Raw genomic sequence first — 16269 nt, 5'->3', positions numbered from 1 at the left:
TGAAATGTTGGCGATGCACGGTGCTGGCATTCACAATATATTGCCTGGGCCAAAATTCTGAAATTGTTACCATGATCTAGATTTCAAACTGGTTTTGGATGGTCTATTAATAGATCTCCCTTGCCTAATCTAGTCCAACCCCCTGGGGGGAAAAAACCCTCAACACAGACCAATGAAAATGGTATGGAAGTAGGCATTCCTTCAGGATTCTGAATCTCAAGCCATGTAAGGCTTGTAAAGGTAAACAGATGCGCTTTGAATTGTGTTTGGAAACAAAATATAAGCTGCACAGTTTTTCAAATACTGGAGAGTGGTGTTCCCAACAATCAGTTTTATATTTGACTAATTCCACTTCCAGACAGTATTCAAAAGTAGTCCCACATACAACACATTAGTCCGTTCTGGAGGCACACCTGGGCTTCTAGTGACAAAGCTGGATATGGGAATATCCCCCAAAGCTGTAAGAAATCTTGGGGCACGCACAGGGCAGTACCATGCCATCCAGAATAAGTTAAATCATCAAGCCACAAGCATCCACCTTAATGGGGCTGAATTTCAGTGAATTGGCCCTTATCCAGCCCGTTATCCTGTCTGGGCACCAGTTCAGAACTTCCACCGCTTCACCCAACTTGGATGAAAAAGAAATACAGCTGAGTGTCATCAGCATACTGATGCCAAGAATGTGCTCCCATGATTCTCATATTTCAGATTCTCTCTTAAAACACCTCCTCTGAAATATTTCCAAAATATTGGCTACAGGTACCTCTTCTTCAGTGGAGTGAGAGACCAAGTCCTGACCAGTGACTATTTTTTTCCTAGCATCAAATGTGTTGGCTGGTAACAGGGCTCTGACAATCTGTAAGATATCACTGGGGAAAAACTAGGCTTTATTTCACCTGAGTCAAAGACCCAGTTTGGCACACACCTTGACAGCATACTACAACATTTCCAGCAATATAGATTTCCTAGACAATTTGTGAGTAACTAAGAAAGCTGTTGTGATTACACGAAGCCATACAAGTAAGGAAGCTGAAATATTTTTATTGGACAGAATGCTGATCTTTTGAATCCCATTTGCATTCTTTAGTCACTATATTTCTTTAACACATACTGCACTCTGCCAAGTTTCAGTTTAACCTACAAGAGTTCCCTTTGTGCCCCCTTGTTTATACTTTAAAATATCCAGTTTTGAACTGCATATGTAGGAAGCCTGCAATAATGTTATGAAGGTATTTAAGGCATCTCACTGCTCCCAAGTAACTGAAACTCCCATCCCTTGGTTTCCAATTACCTATTCTTAAACCACTCTGTCTCCTCTCCAATCAAATTCACTTCCTATCTCATTTCATTGCAGTTCCTTATTTCATCAGTAACATTCTATATCAGAGAAACATGCTTCAAACACACTTCCACTGCAGTTCATATACTTCCTAAAGAAATAGGGGTAGAGTAAGGGGAACAGAATCTTGAGATGTCTGTGAACTAGTAAATATAAAATGAGTTAAATCAATTACTACCATAATGGGGCTCTGCAATGGGACCAACATTGATACCACATGCTACAGGGCATAACAATGAAGCAGAATTGCACAGCAGTCATGCATGCATTTACCTCTAAAGCCATAAGGTCTGAAGTGCTCATTCTATCTCATAGTGGAACAAGATTTGTATTTCTTCTGCATAACTAGAAAATAACTAGAAAATGACATTTTTATAAACATGAAAAATTGAACAAGAAACTCACCAAATTTCTCTTTTAAAAAACTCTTTAAAGCTTTTAAAAGCACTGGTCACACTGGCAACTTGAAACCTATTCCTCCAGCAATAGGTGCAGCTGGCTTTCAGTAATCAGTACCAGTTTTGGATACTGCCTTAATGTTTTCCCTATAGCAATTTTGTGTTTAATGTATGCTTATAATAGCCCTACTGTTTGTATAGTCACATGGAACAGAACTATTTTGTTTAGAATAATCCACGCCTACATTAGGAAGTTCAGCAAGTTAATTCACTATCTATAGTGTCCATGCCAGACTCTCAAACACAATACAAACTTACACTGATTCCATCTAAAAAAGATACAGTTTCAGCCCAATAACTTTAAACAGTTCTGACCTTTCAGATATTCAAACCATGCTTCCAAACAGGATGTGCCCACATGCCAAGTCACAGGCTCTAACCAATTCCAGGAAACATGCATTTAACTTCAAATGCATACACGTTATCCTAATGTGTCCAATTGTTTACTCACATTAAATGTTTCTAGGACTGGAGCTTGAACCATAAGATGATCTGAAACCTGTTTAGGGGTATTGGAAACCTAGGAAGTCATAGGTGGAGAAGCATCTATTAAGGTCTTCAGAGAGTTGTCATTTCAGGAATCAAATCATTTTATAAATAAGTTGTTAGAAATCCACTTCAATAGAGAGCAATCACGCACAATAGTGTGATTTGTGTATTTGTGTAAATGGCAACACACACAAATTATATTTCACCTGGGACATGAAGGAACTATCCCTGAAGTACAGCAAAAACAATCTCTGTAGGAAAGTGTTAAGTTTGAATAAGGTATTAAATTAGTATTAATCCTGCTGTTATTATTTTTACAGATGACACTGTTTGTAATTCAGCTACCAGGCTTGATCTATCAAGTGCTATAAAAAGACAAAGAGAAGCTGTAATACATTATAATCTAGATCTGAAAATGAATTAAGTTGAATACACAAACTGTAATACAACTATAGTGCAACACAAACAAAAGTAGATATGCTTATATTTTAGGCAAAACAGAAAATGTTTGAGTTTGTGTTTTCTTTTGTAAATACTGTATGATGATAGTTAGGCAATACCTTTATTAAATACAAAGTAATGTATAATTTTGAGTTGGGGAGAGATCTTCAGGGTGGAGTAAGTAAGGAGAAGGAAAAAATGTTGCTAGACATGACAGAAACCCCTATCCTCACTTTGTAACAATCTTAAGAGAACAGAGTCATTCTGCATTCTTAATTATATTAGATTGTATCTGTAAAAAGACCTCAGGTTGCAACAAGACATGCTGAGACCAAGAATGGTCTCTCCCTTTTAATACATGTGACTCAGAATTTTTATACTGTAAAGTAAGGAGGCGAAGTAAAGAAAAACACATTAGTGAAGTTGGAGATTAATTTTAGACAAAAAGCCAACAGAGTATTTCCCAGCAGCTGGTAGACTTAAGCATGTGAAAATGCCTCTTCCATTCTGTTTTGAGACTTCAGTTTCATCATGTTCAACATTTTTCCTTTTCTCTACACCCCCATTTTTTGTTTAACAACCAGCCTGAAGACTTCTGATCAACTCAGAAGCTTGCATGATTTGTCATTCCAGTTGGTCCTAATAACGGTACAGTGGAATCTCGGTTTTTGAACGTAATCCGACCGTTCCAGAAGATCGTTTGACTTCCAAAAGGTTCAAAAACAGGAGCAATTGCTTCCGGGTTTTCGGGATTCAGGTTCCAAATCGTTCAGCTTCCGAGACACTCAAAAACCGAGGTTCCAAAGTACCGTTGCTCTCTCTTTATGGAACTTTTCTAGTAAACCTGCATGCTCCAAACAGATTCTATACTTTCAAAGAGAGAATTGCCACTAACTTAATCTGCAAAAAGTTTCTATGGTTGTAGCAAACTGCAGACTGGAGCTTCCAATGACAACCAGCAACATCTTCCCCCAACCTCTATTTTGTCTCTCACGTTTTATTTTACTCTCAAATAGCAAGTGTTTACTTGCATTCCAGTCTTAGACAGAGTTCTAGTGGACTTGAAAGCTTATACAGCATATTGGTTCTGTGATTTTAAAACTGGTCCTAATAAAGCATGGGTAGGCAAACTAAGGCCCAGGGGCCAGATCCGACCCAATCGCCTTCTAAATCCGGCCCACAGATGGTCCAGGAATCAGCGTGTTTTTACATGAGTAGAATGTGTGCTTTTATTTAAAATGCATCTCTGGGTTATTTGTGGGGCATAGGAATTCGCCCCCCCCCCAAAAAATAGTCCTGCCCCCCCCAAAGATCTGAGGGACAGTGGACCAGGCCCCTGCTGAAAACGTTTGCTGACCCCTGTAATAAAGGTACTGTTTTACTATTCCAGTATGAAATTTATACTTTAGAGATTCAGTGTTTTACCTTATTTTTCACAAAGTCATCTGACTGATCACCATGCAGGCAAACTATTCTTTGGAACAATTACCGTATTAGACCTGAGGGAGTTAGGAAGATAAGCTGAGAATAGCTGAATTGTTATCTGCAAAGGCCAAGAAATGGCCTTCTTAGATATATGAAGCTAACACAGTCCAGCTTTTTGAGGAAGGGGCATACACAAAAGAAAACCTGAGAAATTAAAAAAGCACCCATACAGCTGTGAGAGGTTAGGGAAGAGGAGGGATGCATCCCAGGAACACCACAAAGGTTTGGAAACTGCAGAACTAGAAAAAGTACACAATTTTAGTGCAGTACCCATCAGCCCCAAGAGCTACAGTTAACCTGTACACAACACCTACTAGATTTTACATTGCTTATATCTGTTGTCCTTTGCATGCAGACTCCCATTTCCCTCATTTTCTTTCTGTCCTATACTCCTTCCTCTAAAAGAAACCTTCAACTGCACACACAGAGAGAGGGAAATGGAAAAGGTGCCCATGTCAGTGGTGGAACCCATCTTAGGTCCAGGCACTCACCAGCTGAAAACCATGACTCCAAGTCTTAGAATGTAAGGCATGCCTGAGGCGGGCAAAAAGGAGCAAATTCTCACTAAAAATACAGAAAAAGGGTGCACGATTTGGCTGAAAAGTTAGAGGTTAATGAACAGAGGCTGAGATTTTATGGATCCCACCCTCACCCAGGACCTGTCTGTGAAAAGCACAAATCACCCTCACGCAACAGTCTCCGGTGTTGACTCCAGCGCTTCTCAAAACAAAAGTTTACAAAAGACGCTTCCCCAGCCAAAAAGCCTCTCTACCTCTTTCTAGACTAGAGGAACCGCAGCTGAAAAGCCACTTTCTCCAGGGAACCCGGAAGCCCCAGAAACACGCCCCTGCCACCTTTGCTACTCGCCGCCCAGAGCCCCTCTCTCCTCCGCGCACCCGCCAGAGCTAGCAGAGGCGCGGGGCTTCGGACCTCTCTGCGCCCGAGGTAACCCCGAAGGCGCCGCCGCGCTCAAAAAACACATGGGCGGCCGCCGCTGCACCTCCGAAAGGCGGGGATTCTGCCCGCGGACAACCGCACCTCAAGGCGCTCGCGAGGCACCGAGGAGACACACCCCCAGCCGCCCTATGGCAAGGCAGCCTGGCACGGGCTCCCACGGCCAGCCTCGGGCCCCCTCCGAAAAACCCCGCCCCCCCGTTCGAAGCACCTACCTGAGGAGGCTGGAGAGAGGGTGCCCCCCGCCGCCGCTGCTGCCACCTCCGCCGCCGCCCCCCGAGGACCCGGAGCCGCCGCCGGAGCCGAACCCCGAGCTGAGGCGCTTGCCCGAAAGCAGCTTCTCCACAGCGGGCAGGTTCCCGGTGCGGGCGGCCTCCAGCAGCTCCTGCTCTTTCCCCATGGCCCGGCCCCGGCCCGGGAAGCCAAACCCCCCGCCTCTATACTACTGCCCGTTTTCGGCTGCCGCCGCCGCCGCCGCCGCCGCCGCCTCAGCCCAGCCGGCGCGTCCTTCCGGGGCGGAGCCAATGAGGCCACGCCCCCTCGCCGAGCGGCGCCTGCCCCCAGCACTACCGAAGACAAGGGTAGGAGGGAGGGGGAGAGGGAGCCTCGCTTATAGATAGACACACACACACACACACACACACACACACACACACACACACACACACACACACACAGAGGCTGGCAATTCCCTTTCATTCAGCGGCTGCTTCCTGAAATGATGAGGTAAGGCAAGGTAAAAGTGGGCGGCTACTGCCCTTCCCCACTACGATCACACGGAACATCCCCGTCACTTTCGGCCATCTGCAAGAAATATCGAAGGGTCCGCTCCAAGTCCACAGCAGGTTTCTCTGGATGAAAAGGACAATGGGGCTAAAAATCTCGCTCGACAGCTGCCTCACAAGTTACTGGTTGTTGCTGTTGTTGGGTCCCCCCCCCCCCCAAGGACGGCATTTGTGGGGAAACCTCCGTGTAGATTGTAACGTATGGCGATCGTACACGTAGATATTTCGCTGCATGTGGGCATGCAAGGCAGCTGCAGTTGGGCACAGCTCCCACCTATGGAGGCAAAACATGTACCGGTATAGCTGTTAATGACCAAGTGGTTACCCTGCAAATTGCACCTTCTGCGTAGGAAATTGGTAACGTTTGAATCAGCCTTGCTAGCCAGTCTGTGTGTTACCTCAGGGGTAGTCAATGTTGTGCCTTCCAGATGTTGGGAGACTGCAGCTCCCGTCTGCTCCAGCTACTAGGCCTAATGGTCTGGGACTATGAGAGTTGTAATCCAGCATTAGGGAGGCACAATGTTGGTTACCTCTGTTGCACTCTCAGGCTCTGTTTTGCTTTTAATCCTGGAATTTTAGAGTGAGGAGTGGAGAAATCAAAGCCTAAGGACAGTAGTAGGCTGTGTAAAGTATGAAAAGCAGTAGCTGAAATAAACATGTTGGCAGATGCTTCAGTACCTTTACAATGCCTTGTTGGCCAATGCAGAGTTTGTTTGTTTTATTTCAAAGTAGGATTTTTCTGCTCAATGTTTACTTTCTGACTTATCTAGTTAGAGGGTCAGGACTGAGACTGAAAAGACTTTGCCTGAGCAGTCACTTTTAGTGTGGTTTCAGAGAAACTACACTCACACACTTTCCCCTGCTCTGCAGCTAGAACTAAAATAGCCCTCTCAGCCTGGACAAGAGAGCAAACAAGAGAATTGGAGTAGACGAGACACAAAACTAGCAGCACAGAGGTTGGCAGGGAGTTTTCAGACAGCCCTTGCCACGCCTGTTTGAACTGAGCAGGATTTAACACACACACACACATACCTTGCTCATGAACTGATTGAAAGGAGATAAAATCCTGCTGCATTGGCTGTGTGCCCTGGAAAGAATTTATTCCCACCACTGTGATCTTCAAGTGATGTCACCATGATGGGCCTGTAGGCCAGAGGTTCCCAGGTCTACTTCAGAGTGCAGCTGCCACTTGAAGTGGCCAGTACTGGACCAAAGCAGAAAAGCAGCTCCCTAGGCTTTTGCCCATCTATTCCATGCCTCTCATATATTCCATTAGATTTTGCTATTTCCCAAGGTGCCCTAGAGCCTCCCAAGGTGCCCTAGGGGTCTGGTACATATAGCATTTCTGTGGGATGTGAAACACAGAGCAATCAAATGCAACATGTTTGGACCAGCCAGTCGGAAACTTCCTGTTTCCTCCTAGGCTGGGACAAATTTCCTCTTTCCACAATTTCCAATCTTAGCATGTTGTTAGGCACTTCACAGTCTTGGGGTGGATTTGAAATCAACTCCAGGAGGTACCACAGAAGATGAATCCAGGACCACAGATGCAAGCATTCTTCCATCCTCATTTCTGCTGGAGTTGAGAGGCCCTCTATTGAAGTAATCACAAAAGAAGTTGGAAAATAGTTCGAATGGTGGATACCTGGAACTTCTTCAGAGGGCTGCAACCAGTTTACCCTACAAGCCTTATGTTGTGCAGACCCAACCTTGCATGAGCTAATTGCTGGTATTACTGTAAGCAATGCTGACATTCATGGGCCTTCTGATATGTCAAGATAATTAAGCAGGAGTGCATCCCAGTGTAATGAAAAGCCAGTGCTCCACTCTCCTGAACTCCTCATTTCTACCACCAAGGACTATAATCTCCTAAGAGGGCCACAAATAGCTACTGCATTTGTGTGTGTTTCTCTGTACCAGATATACAAAGATTTTTTTATCCTGTCTGGGGGGGGACCCTAGAGGGTACTTTGGTTCAAACCTTTTGCCTCACCTTGATGGCTCATTTGACAGAGTTTCCTTATTGTGAGCCTGTGTGGCTAGAGTGTCGGACTAGGACTAGTAGACCTAAGCTAAAAACTTTACTCTTATTATGAAGCTCTCTGGATAACCTTGGCAACTCATTACGGGTTATCTTATTTGGCAATCCCTTGGAGCCGATTAAGATTGTTTTCCATGAACACTGTATTAACGGTGTGTCCGTAAGTGACTGTGGAGGCCAGTTCTGGATCCACACATCCTTCCACAGTGGAGACATAGATTTCCAGGTGCGAGTTGATCATGTTGAGTGTTTGCCAAACATGCCTTCCTCTTAGCAAGTTTCTCCCTTTTGTCCTGAGTTTGAACATCTTCAAAGTCCATGACACCTTTGGTAAAGGCTATTCTCCCATTGGAGCGCTTGCAGGCCAGTGTTTCCCAATTGTTGGTGTTTATCCTACTTTTTTTAGATTTGCCTTGAAAGAGTCTTCAAACCTCCTTTGTTGACCACCAACATTACTCTTTCGATTTTTAAGTTCGGAATAGAGTACAGGTAGTTGCTTTGAAAGGTGATAATCAGGTATCCAAACAATATGACCAGTCCAACGAAGTTGATGTTGAAGAATAATTGCTTTGACACTGGTGATCATTGTTCCTTCCAGTACACTGGCATTAGTTCACTTGTCTTCCCAAGTGATATGTAGATTTTTTTTTAGAGACACTATTGATGGAATCTTTCAAGGAGTCAGAGATGGCGTTTATAAGTGGCCCATGTTTCACAAGCGTACAATAAGGTTGGTAGTACAATAGCTTTGTAAACAAGCATTTTGGATTCCCTGCAAATGGGAATAGCCAATGCTAGTCCTACTCTGAGTAGATTCATTTACATTAATGGGTATGACTTACTTCCATTAATTTCAGTGGACTTGGTTGCAGTCAACTCTGTCTCTTATTCCATCCTATCTGTTGTGATGAGAACCATTTATGCCACCTTGAACTTTATTTACATATAATAATAAATAAATAACCCAGCTGCCTGATAGTTTTATGTGGGGAAGTAGGCACATGCTCATTCCTCATAACACACACTGAAAATAATGTATGAGATAAACCTCATATTGATATTCTTTCAGTTCTTTTGAGAATTATAACACACATACATACAGTATGTCTATGTGTGATATAGTTGTGTGTGTGTACACAAATAATGACCTTGAAAACTTTGGGGTTGTTTTCAAATTATCTCTGAAAATGAGGACAGACAATAGTTTTAAGAAAGTTTAAGTTAGAGCCATTGTTGTTCACAGAATGCACACTGTTTCTCTTCGTTCTACGATTTCTGGTCAAACAGGTTTTGATGCACAACAAAACCTTGCAAAACCTGATTGGCCAGAAGCAATAGCGGGACAGGAGTGTGTGTGTGTGTGTGTGTGTGTGTACATAGTGCAAGCAATTACAGCAGTCTTCCACTTTCTAAAACGTACAGTCTGTCTCCATAAGTCCTTGCTGATTGTCCCTCCCTCCTTAAAAAAGTGGTGAAACTGGTGATTTTGTTCTATGCTTGATTTTGCATTAAAAAGAAAAGTGTGCTACTGTTGCTTTGTTGTCTACATAGCTCCAAGTGGAGGGCCTGATTTACCTAGGGTAGCAGTGGTTTGATGCCTACACACCTTGGTATGATAACAATAGCCACACTGCAATAAAATATATATCTTCAAAGAAATATATACCCTCAAGTGTTTTATTTTATTTTTGTATATAGTTCAACAATCCCAAACTTTGAGAAGTCAGTACTGTAGTTATAAAGGTGTGGTTATCTGTCATGGAACAACCCCACTGAAGAAGATAACAGTGGTTACCCAGACCTCATTGCTGGTTGCGAAGGGGCACACATGACAGTTCAGGCTTCAAAGGCCCCAAAAATGTAGGTCCATCATGCCATGGCAACAAATAAATCTGGTCTAAAGCCATGTGCATCCTTGAATTGCAGCCACCTTTACGATCTTTGGTTAGGTGTTTTGGTGATGACTAGCTGGCTTAAAGACTTATACACATGTCCAAAGATGCACAAGTTGGTGAATAGATGCACATTTTAAAGACCCACCATCCACTTTAATATTCAAGTTGTTTAAAAATAAGCCAGCAACCCAAAAGTCCCCTTGCCCAGTGGCTGCTACCCTCCCTGTGTGATGCTCTGTAGCATTTCCACTGCTCAAATGGGGATACATTGTTGTTTTCATTGAAGCCGACTGAGCCGGTCGCCTTTCTGGCATTTTTCACCATGCAGCTCATCTATTTTCACCTTCCTATGCTTGGGCGTAGATTTTTTTGCTTCTTGGGAGAAAAGCAATGACAAACATAGACAGCATCTTAAAAAGCAGAGACATCACCTTGCCAACAAAGGTCTGTATAGTTCAAGCTATGGTTTTCCCAGTAGTGATGTATGGAAGTGAGAGCTGGACCATCAAGAAGGCTGATCGCTGAAGAATTGATGCTTTTGAATTATGGTGTTGGAGGAGACTCTTGAGAGTCCCATGGACTGCAAGAAGATCAAACCTATCCATTCTTAAGGAAATCAGCACTGAGTGCTCACTGGAAGGACAGATCGTGAAGCTGAGGCTCCAATACTTTGGTCACCTCATGAGAAGAGAAGACTCCCTGGAAAAGACCCTGACGTTGGGAAAGATTTCTTGAGGACACAAGGAGAAGCGGACGACAGAGGACGAGATGGTTGGACAGTGGTCTCGAAGCTACCAACATGAGTCTGACCAAACTGCGGGAAGCAGTGGAAGAAAGGGGCGCCTGGCGTGCTCTGATCCACAGGGTCACGAAGAGTCGGACACGACTAAACAACAACATGCTTGGGCGTGATGTGTTGCTATGGAAACAGAGACCGGAGGTGGAGGACGCCTCTCCGATGACGTCACCAGAGCGCGACAGACCCTCCTCCTGGGAACAATGGCTGAAGCTGCAGAATCTCGTACGGAGGATGCTGTTCTTCCTCCCATTGTATCTTCTCCATCTCCCGCGGAGGAGTCCTCTATCCTCGCCGCGGAATCAGACGAGGGGCAAGAGAAGGACCCTGCGGCGGTGAAGGAGGAGGCGCAGGTTGGAGAGGTGTGTAGAAGAGAAGGAAGCGACGCTCACATTAACCCTTTTTTTCTTCGACTTGCTCTTCAGCTATTCTGTTCTTGTTGTGGGGGTCGATGGGCTGCTGCTAAATTCCTACTTGAAAGGTGGTTGAATTTCCCCTCCTCGGTTCCCTGTGCTCCAACTGCCCATATTTATCAGAGACCGCATCTCTTTAATGGCAATTCTTGCCAGAATGTTGCAGCACCTTAAAGACTTAACAAATTAGTTATGGCATAATAAGCTTTTCAGGACAAAATATCCACTTCATCATGTACATGAGAAGTTATCCTCAGTTGCAGGTAGGCATATAAACAAAGAGGGGATTTTGACCAGCGAGATTAGAGGGAAATGGACTACAAAAAGTACATCCACTCACAATTCAGTTAGAGTGGGGAGGGGGAACCTATAGCCCACCCTAGGACTAAAGCTCCTCTCATCCCTGAACACTGCCATTCTGCCTCTGCTTATGGGAGATGGAGTCCAACCACATGTGGAGGGCTACAGGTTCACCACAGCTGAATTTGACCTTAAATGTCTGGGAAATGGACAGACTGACCCTGTCACTCCTGCCATAAAGTGTCACTTTGCTTATTTTGCATTCAGGCTCTATTTTTCATCATCGCTGGCTGTAATATTGTGTTTCATTTACTTCTTTTTTCCCTCCTTACCATCTCACCTCCCCATGGGTTGCATTAATGCAATACAGTAAAGGATAACGCTCAATGCACCTGATGGATTTATATATTGTTTTAGGCATTTATTCTTTAGCCAAAAATGCTCCTACAGCTGCTTACTAAGGAAAGGGGAAGGGCTTATCTCATTGGTAAAGCATATGTTCCTATGACAGTGCCCACTCTCCAGCATAATATCTAAAAGACATAGGAAGAAAAAGGGATGGAGAGGGAGGATGGGAAACAAGCTCAGGCCCTAGTTCTTAATTGAGTTATAGGTAACTTCATGTTTATGCACATTCTGTCTTGTACCCCTTCCCCTGATCAGATCCAAGAATGGAGCAAATAAAAGTGCCCAGGCCAGGATGTCAGGGTTGCTCCTGCACCATACTTCTTTCTGCACTTGGAATCTATGAAAACCTGTGTCATAATAAATCTGTTAATCTTTTAAGGTGCCACAAGACTCTGTTGTTTTTACTGTAATGTTGAATATAACCTCCCTAAAAACATAACCTCCCTAAAAACCGGTAAATCTTGTCCATCTTGCCTTCTGGTCATGTCTTTTTTTGCATATTTATAAGTGTGCATACACACACTGCCCAAGGTATCTTCAAATTCAATCTTGTTTGGACTACAAAGTTCATGAACACAAAGTATCAATGCATTGTTTGCCTTCCATTTCCTCATCACCACAACTGCCTTTCCAGATTGATGGTTGTGTTCAATTTGGTTATTCTGTAAGGATTAAACTTTAAGGGCGGTACTTTAAGTAGCTCCAGTAGTGCAATGACTTTTGGCTGTGCAGTGGAACTTCATGTCCATCTCCTCTCCCTGTGGTTCCCCCAACCCTCCAGAACAGATTTTTTTGGGGGGGGGCATGGAATTGCATGAGGAGAAGAAAAGAAAGGGAAGTTCCATTTTGCATAAACAGAAATTATTGCGCTAACAGAACCACTTTGTTGGATACCACCTTGTTACACTTTATTGCCAGTCTATTAAGAAACCATGCCTCCAAAGCTAGTGCAAGAAAGACTGTTACATAATAAATTAAAATACTGTAACAGCATGCACAGAATACCCTGTAGTTATGTGTAAGGGAACAGGGTGCTTCTTGCATGATGACCCTTGGAATAAGATTTGTTTTTTATACGAATGTTAGTATTTTATCAGTGAAATGCGGAAGGTTATGTCTACTCCCCCCACCTCCCATGCTGTGCAAATCACTAATTGAAACAAAATATCAACATTGGAAAGAGAAGGATTTTTTTTTAAGTTCAGTTGTTTGAAGAAGTTGAAATCTTGTTCTAGGTAAAGGTAAAGGGACCCCTGACCATTAGGTCCAGTTGTGACCGACTCTGGGGTTAAGGCACTCATCTCGTGTTATTGGCCGAGGGAGCCAGCGTACAGCTTCCAGGTCATGTGGCCAGCATGACTAAGCCGCTTCTGGCAAACCAGAGCAGCACACGGAAACGCCGTTTACCTTCCCGCTGTAGCGGTACCTATTTATCTACTTGCACTTTGACATGCTTTCAAACTGCTAGGTTGGCAGGAGCTGGGACCGGAAATCTTGTTCTATCTTTTGTTTAATAAAATACGCAAGTCACGACATTTATGTGGTAATATCAGAGAGTGGAGCTAATAATAAAAATAATGAAAATCTTTTGCACCTGATAACTTTAATTAGAAACTATAACCAATCTGAACATACCAACACTATAACCAAGCTGAACAAAATTTTTTATACTAGATTAAAACCGAGTTGGGAGAAACAGAGGAGTCTACTTCACAGGCTTGTGCAGCCAAGAAAATAAAAATAGAGATAAAGGAGAAAAAAGAGAAAAAACATAAAGTAGATGAAGATGAGATTCAAAAAATGCAGTAAGTAGTCTTACATCTACATGACATAAAGCTTGTTATTAATGCCTGGGAGTAAGTCCCATTAAAAACTTGTATGTGATTGTTAGTGCTTGGATTTTGATGTTTTTATCATACTGTATTTTTGTTATAATTTATTTATTCAGAATGGCTTTGGAAGGAGCCCTGCTCTTGAAAAGTGCCATAAAAGCTGCATAAATTAAAAAAAAAATGGACTCAGTGGGACAGAGTTTTGAGTAGGCATGTATAGGATTGAACAATTAATACTGTAATATAGGAAGTAATAATTATCGTGTGACACTGCACAATACTCTCCCCTTCCAGATTCCTTATGATCTATCAAACAAAGTACTATACTGTTGTCTTTCCCCAACTTCACAAGCTATGCAGTTTTATAGCTATAAAGATGTGTTTAGGGTAAAAGTGTTGTTTCTAAATCTGGGGTATAATTGGTCTTTTCTTTCTAGAATTCTTGTTTCCTCTTTCTCTGAAGAACAACTAAATCGTTACGAGATGTATCGCCGGTCAGCTTTTCCGAAGGCTGCTATTAAACGGGTACAGTTCTGTTCCAATTCAGTTTAAAGTTAAACTGCTTCCTGAGTTGTATCTTATGATGTATAAATGGAACCTGCAACAAAATGTTGCAGTATGGAGTGCTTAATTTCAGGATTACTGTCAATCAGCCATGCCCGCTTCTTGCACGCTATATAAAATTCCTCTCTTCTTTACTTTTTGTTCCCACCCATCCCACACCAGTCAGATCGTATTCTGTGCCCACTGAGCTAGCTCTGTACTCATTGGATTGTTTTGGCAGCCCCCCTTTCCCTCCCCATTTAGGACACATGATGATTTAGCAGGATACAGCCCAATAGATGCAGTATTTCCATTAGAGAGATTATGTCAGACTGAGGTTTAAAATTCATAAACTATGCTGAAACCCTGTGGCAGCACAGTTGTCATTGCCAGTAATGCTTGTGATTGGAACATAAAGAACTTAACCCTTTAAAATCAAATTATCATTCCCCTCCTCAGCTGATCCAGTCAATTACTGGAACCTCTGTCTCTCAGAATGTAGTTATCGCCATGTCAGGAATTTCCAAAGTCTTTGTTGGAGAGGTAGTAGAAGAAGGTGAGTAACAGAAGAATATTTCAAACTTGTATCGAGTTAAACAGTTTTTTCTGTAATCCTTTATTCTTAAATATTATTGCAGTTCTTCATTTCTATGAATTTGCAATAGCTCAATAGTTTTAAGAGAAATGTGGCTATTAACCCAGTGTAACAGTGTGAATAATTTACCTAAGCACTTGCTTTCTAAACACAAAAATAGGATGTTACCCATCCTATCCTATGTATGTGCCCAATTTTCTACCCAATGGTAGGGAATACTTATTCAATTTTATCTAAATTCTCCTCAAATGGAAGAATTCTTGAGCCACTTGTGTTCATCTTTTAAGTCTTGGTAGCATAGTAATGGTATGCAGTACTCCATTTCCACCCCTAACAAATTAAACTGCTGTTTTGACATTTTGATTCTCAAATGCAAGTTATAGTATTTACATAACTACAGAAACTGAGTATATACTAGAGTCAACTGTTTTTGGGCGGAATTCAGGAAAAGGAGATTGTTCTGTCAGTGCAAACATCTCTTCTCTCTTATGCCCATGGTGCTCTTCTGGGGGAATCTCCTGAACCTCCAGAATGCATGAAGGTGGGAAACACCTGTTGTGCTAGTGGGAGTCCTTGCACTGACTAGTTGAATCTGGCCTTCTGTTAGTCCATTTAGTCCATCAGCTAAATACTGGTATGCCTGGTTGTTTGAATGTAAAGAAATATACACACGTATCAACTACTTTTAAAGCTAAAATGTTTGTAGAAATAAGGCAGATTTTGTAACCAAATGGGGGTATGTAAGATGTATTGAACCAACAAACTGATTTAAAATACTTGTTTGTTTTCAGCACTAGATGTATGTGAAAAGTGGGGAGAATCACCCCCTCTGCAGCCCAAACACATGCGTGAAGCAGTCAGACGATTGAAGTCACGAGGGCAGATCCCAAATTCAAAATACAAAAAAATTATTTTTCACTGAAGAGGAGATTGCGGAAGAGTCTTCAGGGGGATGAAGATCATTCACCTTTGAATAAGTGAACATAACTTTTGCAGATGGTGGCTTCAGATTGCTTAAACTAAGCCATCTAAACGTATATGATCTTACTGAGGGAAACTTTTAATAAACTAATTATGAAATTCTAGGTCATTCTGATAGAAGTTATACTGCATGCTATATTTGGACCGAGTACAGAAACATTAAAGTATGCAGTCAATAAACTGTATAAAACATTGTCATCATAAGTTTATACTTATGAAACATAAGCAGATACCTTTTGGAGAGAACAAAGGCAACTAAATAAGAAAATTCTTGCTGCTAAGAATGAAACATAATGGCAGTCATCTCTAATAAAGGAACTTACATTTAAATATATTTTTCTTGAGACTAATGTTTGATTCTGCATCCAGTTCTCTAATAAACTTACAAGTTGTGTGAAATATAAGATCTGGTCAACGCAAAACTCCGGGAGTGTGCGACAATCAAATTGAGCAGGCAGGTGCAGCTCCAAAAACCAATAAAGAGCTATCTAAAGTAATGGATGCAGTTGTGTAA

General features: G+C 42.4%; 2 protein-coding genes across 11 annotated transcripts in view; one reads left to right on the top strand and one right to left on the bottom strand.

Annotated features, from left to right (window-relative positions):
* ANKS1A (ankyrin repeat and sterile alpha motif domain containing 1A) overlaps positions 1 to 5615 on the bottom strand; it is a 117952-nt gene extending 112337 nt beyond the window's left edge. For 4 of the 10 annotated variants that reach the window (XM_035123318.2, XM_035123322.2, XM_035123319.2 and 1 more), the window contains exon 1: positions 5382 to 5615. In XM_035123318.2, coding sequence (XP_034979209.1) covers positions 5382 to 5566 — 185 coding nt within the window. In that variant the 5' untranslated portion in view covers positions 5567 to 5615. The remainder of the gene's footprint in view (positions 1 to 5381) is intronic. The other 6 variants (XM_035123326.2, XM_035123327.2, XM_035123323.2 and 3 more) reach the window with 2 other exon arrangements.
* Positions 5616 to 10793: 5178 nt separating this feature from the next.
* Positions 10794 to 16085, top strand: TAF11 (TATA-box binding protein associated factor 11). The gene is made up of 5 exons (XM_035122163.2): positions 10794 to 11045; positions 13479 to 13609; positions 14074 to 14161; positions 14639 to 14735; positions 15566 to 16085. Exons 1-5 carry the CDS (start codon positions 10809 to 10811, stop codon positions 15694 to 15696), a joined length of 684 nt encoding a protein of 227 aa, XP_034978054.2. The 5' UTR covers positions 10794 to 10808; the 3' UTR covers positions 15697 to 16085.
* Positions 16086 to 16269: the final 184 nt, after the last annotated feature.

The sequence above is a fragment of the Zootoca vivipara genome, chromosome 7 (assembly GCF_963506605.1).
Source record: "Zootoca vivipara chromosome 7, rZooViv1.1, whole genome shotgun sequence".
NCBI classification, from domain to species: Eukaryota; Metazoa; Chordata; class Lepidosauria; order Squamata; family Lacertidae; genus Zootoca; species Zootoca vivipara.
This window is presented reverse-complemented; position numbering and strand designations above follow the sequence as displayed.

What these genes read in the sequence shown, in the direction of transcription:
- TAF11 (XM_035122163.2), top strand. Translation starts at nt 10,809, where the DNA reads ATGGAAACAGAGACCGGAGGTGGAGGACGCCTCTCCGATGACGTCACC. An exon ending in CGAAGGCTGCTATTAAACGG is followed by an intron (nt 14,162 to 14,638) that starts GTACAGTTCTGT and finishes TCCCCTCCTCAG; the next exon opens with CTGATCCAGTCAATTACTGG. An exon ending in TGGAGAGGTAGTAGAAGAAG is followed by an intron (nt 14,736 to 15,565) that starts GTGAGTAACAGA and finishes GTTTGTTTTCAG; the next exon opens with CACTAGATGTATGTGAAAAG.